This window comes from Solanum lycopersicum, chromosome 7, assembly GCF_036512215.1.
Source record: "Solanum lycopersicum chromosome 7, SLM_r2.1".
Lineage (NCBI taxonomy): Eukaryota > Viridiplantae > Streptophyta > Magnoliopsida > Solanales > Solanaceae > Solanum > Solanum lycopersicum.
In genome coordinates, this window is record NC_090806.1 from 21,635,098 (window position 1) to 21,640,205 (window position 5,108).

The following is a 5,108-nucleotide window of genomic DNA, read 5'->3' on the forward strand; positions in this document are numbered from 1 at the left end:
ATGGGCCCTATGTCCCTCTTCAAAATCTTGAAGTTAGTCCTAAGGATGGTGGAGATAATATGGCGCGAGTTGAGGATATGTTGCACAAAATGATGTGGAGGTTCGATGCTAATGATGAGCACATTAAAGAGTTAAAGTGTGATTTAGCGGGCAAGGGCAGAAAATCGATACACATGCAATATCGATTAAGTAGATCGAGTTGCAAATGGACCAATTATCTGCGACTGTGAACACATGGAAACCGGTCACTCTTCCTAGAAACATTGTCCAAAATCTGAAAAATGATGCACACTGTATGGTAATCTCAACTCGGGGTGGTAAGAAAACCATTGACCCACCTATGCCGTCTAATAAGGAAAAGGTGAGAAAGGATAATGATAAGGTGGTAGAGGGTAGTGGTGAAGCAGAAGATATCACTGGAAAAGATGTGGAAGTACTTATAAAGGTAATTCCCATGCCGAGACCACCACCACCCTTTCCTCAAAGTTTAGTGAAAAAGATCGAGGATGGTAAATATCGACGTTTTATAAAAATGTTGAAGAACCTTTCTATCAAAGTCTCTTTGGTAGAAGCTCTAGAACAAATGCCCGGTTATGCCAAGTTTACCAATGATCTGCTTGGAAAGAAAAGATTGGTCACTTTCGAGGATGATAATAGAATGCAGCATTGTAGTTCTATTGCTACAAGATCTCTTGTACAAAATAAAGAAGATCCGGGTGCATTCACTTTTCCTTGTACAGCCAGGTCATTACATTTTGCGAAAGCATTATATGATCTGGGGGCAAGCATAAATCTCATGCCCTTCTCGATTTACAAGAAGTTGGGTTTGGGTGACCCAATGCCCACTGCGATGCGGCTACTAATGGCGGATCGAGCAGTGAAAAAGGCCTATAGGATACTCGATAATGTGCTAGTAAAAGTGGAGTCGTTCATATTTTCGGCTGACTTTGTTATTCTTGACTGTGAAGTCAATTTTGAAGTGCCTATTATTCTTGGGAGGCCATTCCTTTCTACGGGTAGAGACTTAGTTGATATGGAAAAGGGGCAGATGAAATTTCGGTTGAACAATGAATAAGATACCTTCAACATTTGTAGGTCCATTAGGCAAAGTTGTGAGCTCCAATCGGTATCTGCTATATCGTATAAAGAAAGATGAAGAAGCACCATGACCTACAAAGTGAAAAACGAGAGTTTATAGTTGGGGATTGGGCGCTTTTATACAATTCTAGGTTGCGTTGGTTTCCAGGAAAGCTCAAGTCCAAATGGACTGGTCCTTACTTGGTTATCCTACTATTCCCTCATAGAGAAGTTTAGTTGGAAACTAAGGAGGGTATGCGGTTCAAGGTGAATGGACAATACATAAAAATCTATTTCGGGCATGCTGAATAGGCAAATGAAGTGATCGAGGCATACCATCTAGATGAAGTCTGAGTAATCAAGTGTCCTCAATCGTGCCGTCACGTTAAATCAGGTGCTTGTTGGGAGGCAACCTAATACTAATTGTTTTTGTTTCTAGTAATGGTAGCATTTTCTACTAATAAGTTTTTAAATTTGCACGCATACCACTAGGAAATTCTGCAGAAAATCACTTTGCAGCAGTCACTGACGTACCCATCGATGGCCCATCATGCGACAGACCATCGCATGAATCCGTCGTGCTAGGTATATCTTTAAGTTATTTTCAAAACTAGGGCACACGCTATGTAACAATCGACAGACCGTCACAACTGCGATGGACAGTCGTCGGGGACTCATCGCGTCATTAATGAAGCATACCCCACCCGACCCGGTTGAGGTTTTTAAAAATTCTTAACATTCACAAACTCCACTCCACTATATCACCCATTTCCTTCCCTCTTCCTCCCATTTCCCTCCCTCTTGAACTTTCAATTTCCTACCTCTCTTTCAACCGATCATTTTCCCAAATTCCAAAATTCCATAAATCCACTCTGTACTAGTCGGAGTCTGCTGCTGTGGTTCTCTACTTGATCACCAAGTACTTTCCTCTCTTGTTTTTCTAAAATTCTCATGTATGTATCTCTGATTTATACCCATTTATATTGCATTATAATTTATCAATTAGTATTAGCCTTTTTCTTATTGATGGGTTCATACTTTAAAAAATATTCTTTCTATCCTAGGTTGAGAATCCTCAAAATGCCTTGTTAAAACTCTAGAAAATAGGTGCTTTAGCATTGCTAGTTTACTAGGTATTTGGGATAGACAAATGTAGGTTAAAACACTAAAAATTCCATTTGGGTCATAGGGGATGATTGTGGCATCCCCAGTTCTGTCAATGAATGACAGAACGAGACTCTAATGAAGGACCGTCGTATCCACGATGGACCGTCATAAGATCCGTCCCAACATCCCCAACACCCCACTGTCTAATTTTCTCCAAGTGTCCACCAACGGACACATGTGACGTACCATCGTTCCCACGATGGTCCGTCCTGCAAAACCGTTCTAGTTTTCAGAAACCCTATTCCTAAGGGTCTCTCACTTTTTTAAAGTGTCCTCCAACGGACACATACAACGTACCGTCGTACCCACTATGGTCAGTCTTGCACAACCGTTCTAGTTGTCAGAGAGCCTATTCCTAAGGGTCGCTCACTTTTTCTAAGTGTCCTCTTACGGACATCTACGACGGACCGTCATACACTCGACGGTCCGTCCTGCATAATCGTCATGACGGTCAAAGACCCCTCTCCTAAGGGTCTTTATCCTTTTTTTAAGTGTCGCACGATGGATATCGACGACAGACTGTCATCATCATAACGGTCCGTCATGCTTATCTGTCATAACTGTCAGAGACTTTCCTTCAAGGGTCTCCATATAAACATAGTTTAAGTTAGACATGATGGACCCCATGACGGTCCGTTGTACTCACGACGAGCCGTCACCTGGTCCGTCATATTTCACTGTTACTATAGAAATGTCATACATCTTGACTCTTTTATTTATTTTGTGTCATTTTGCTTGTCTTGTTTGCTACTTCTAGTACTAATATTGATTCATTACAGGTACTATCTATTACGGCACCAAAACAAGATCGAGTGTACGCACATGGGCGATCGAAGTCTTTCACCCCATCTGCCTGCCTGGTCATTGGCTCTGATGATAAGCGTGACCCCGAATATGTTCCCCCAAGCACTTCCACCCCATCCCGAGCTGCACGTGCTTCTAGAGTTATGCCGAAAAAGGTGGTGTCGGGCGTAGTCACTGCCTCCCAGTCTGATGAGGAGCACATACTGATCTGCACACCTTCTGGGTCAGCTACTCATGAAGAAGGAATGTCAGGCTCCTTAGGAGTTTCATGGTCGGAGGAAGCCTCCGGATCTCCTGAGGTCCCTGCACCCGCCACAGCTCCACAGTCTGTCTCGTCTGATAAGGCTGACAATTATGAATCCACACTCGGCTCACCTATTCGTGCTCTCACCCCTGTTGCCGAAAATCCCGATCGATGGTGTGTCGATGGGCATTATCAAGTTTATTAAGGCGCAAAATTTTGAATGATAAAGGAGTCATGACATGGACCCTTCCATTGGAGAGGTGGGTCCTTACGGGAAGTCTCCCGACTATGCCATAGATCCACAATCTCTTCACCAAACACCGACTGGAGCATACAGCGCATTCGTTGGGGCGTTCTAGTGAAGAGTTGGTCTCAGAGTTTTACGCCTCCTACGTGGCTACTCTTAGATCACATATTGATAGGCGGGCTTCCCCTGCCAAGTAGGCCCCACTGGAACATGTTCGAGTACCTGGCATTCAGGTTTATATCTCCCTGCCTGACATCCACCGGTATCTATATGGCAAGGATGTTGATGCTAACCGGACCCCTCTCACCGCCGAGTTTGACTACCGGTGGCAAATTGTCAAAGATGGCCAATACTTGCGTGAGCCATCGCTGAGAGAGACCACCAAGAGGTGGATGGCCCTGCACTTGTCTTTTGATGGAGAGGGTGCTGATTGGGTAACCGACCCAAAGGGAACCATCAAGAAGTCTAACCTGACCTTCACGGCTAAGTTCTTATGGTTGATTGTCCGCCGCTGCCTTTCCCCCACAGCCGCTGATAATATAGTCACATGCGATTGTGCAGTTCTTATGGCGGCAATGATAGCAGGATTTGAGGTGGACTTTCCTTTGATTCTACAGGAGGTCATGCATGAGAGGGCTTTTAAGGTCACAACTACTTACCATTTCCCATGCATGATATTTTTCTTTATGCAGATTCGCAGGTGTGCCCATCTAGCACATTGATCAGCTCAAGACCCCGCTGGGCACTATTGATATCGGCCTCATCAAGGATGAGGCCAATGAGTTTGCTCCACACAGAAAGGCCCCGTCCACGGTTGCCTCTACTTGGTGACAATACGGTAGCACAGGATCGCACGGCTACGCAGGCTGCTTCCACTGACACTACCCTGGTCGAGTCAATCTCGGGTAGTAGCACTGCCCCGAGCTCCTCTCGCTCAGCCCCTTTCCCCGCTCTGGTCCTACTTTCTAGGGTCCAGAAACTACATGCACAAATGGATACACTTCTGCATCACATCAAGCCTTGGATGCAAAAGTCTATTGTTGAGGCAGAAGAGCGCTTGGAGCGGAGAATGGTCCAGCACACGGAGTGGAAGATGGTTGAGGTTCATCAGCGCTTGGACACTTTTGAGTTGCAGGTGCTAGCCCGGCATGCCCCTCAGGTGGATGGGTCGACCCTTCAGGCTGCGATCGAGAGTCTTCGCGTAGACATTGATATGATCGTAAAGTCTAGGGTTCCTGATTCTGAGGCCCCGTCTGTAGAGCCTGCTGAGGACAGTGATAAAGGCCTTCTTCGCCACTTTTGAGATTCCACCACCTCCCCCTCGAGAGCATGCCAAGAGGCGTAGGGGTCGCGAGGAGGATGAGGCTACAACACATAAGAAGGAGCACCGTGAGATGGAGGCTGCGAGGAGAGCTTCTCTGGCTAATGAAGAGGTGCGTCAAATGAGGGCTGTAGAGTTAGATGCTGGGGAATCTAACTCCGAAAATGCGGAGATAGTGGGAGGCACTTTTGATAGTGCTGTTGCTTATGAGGACACAACTGAGGTGTCCAGATTACAGAGGTAGTGGG

At 45.6% G+C, this 5,108-nt stretch overlaps 1 protein-coding gene across 1 annotated transcript; it reads left to right on the forward strand.

Moving 5' to 3' along the window:
- The first annotated feature begins 205 nt into the window (after nucleotides 1–205).
- LOC138337357 (uncharacterized) lies at nucleotides 206–1,075 on the forward strand. The gene has a single exon (XM_069287267.1). The coding sequence runs from the start codon at nucleotides 206–208 to the stop codon at nucleotides 1,073–1,075; it is 870 nt and encodes a 289-aa protein (XP_069143368.1).
- Nucleotides 1,076–5,108: the final 4,033 nt, after the last annotated feature.

Coding starts and splice junctions, on each gene's coding strand:
- LOC138337357 (XM_069287267.1), top strand. CDS start 206: ATGGACCAATTATCTGCGACTGTGAACACATGGAAACCGGTCACTCTT.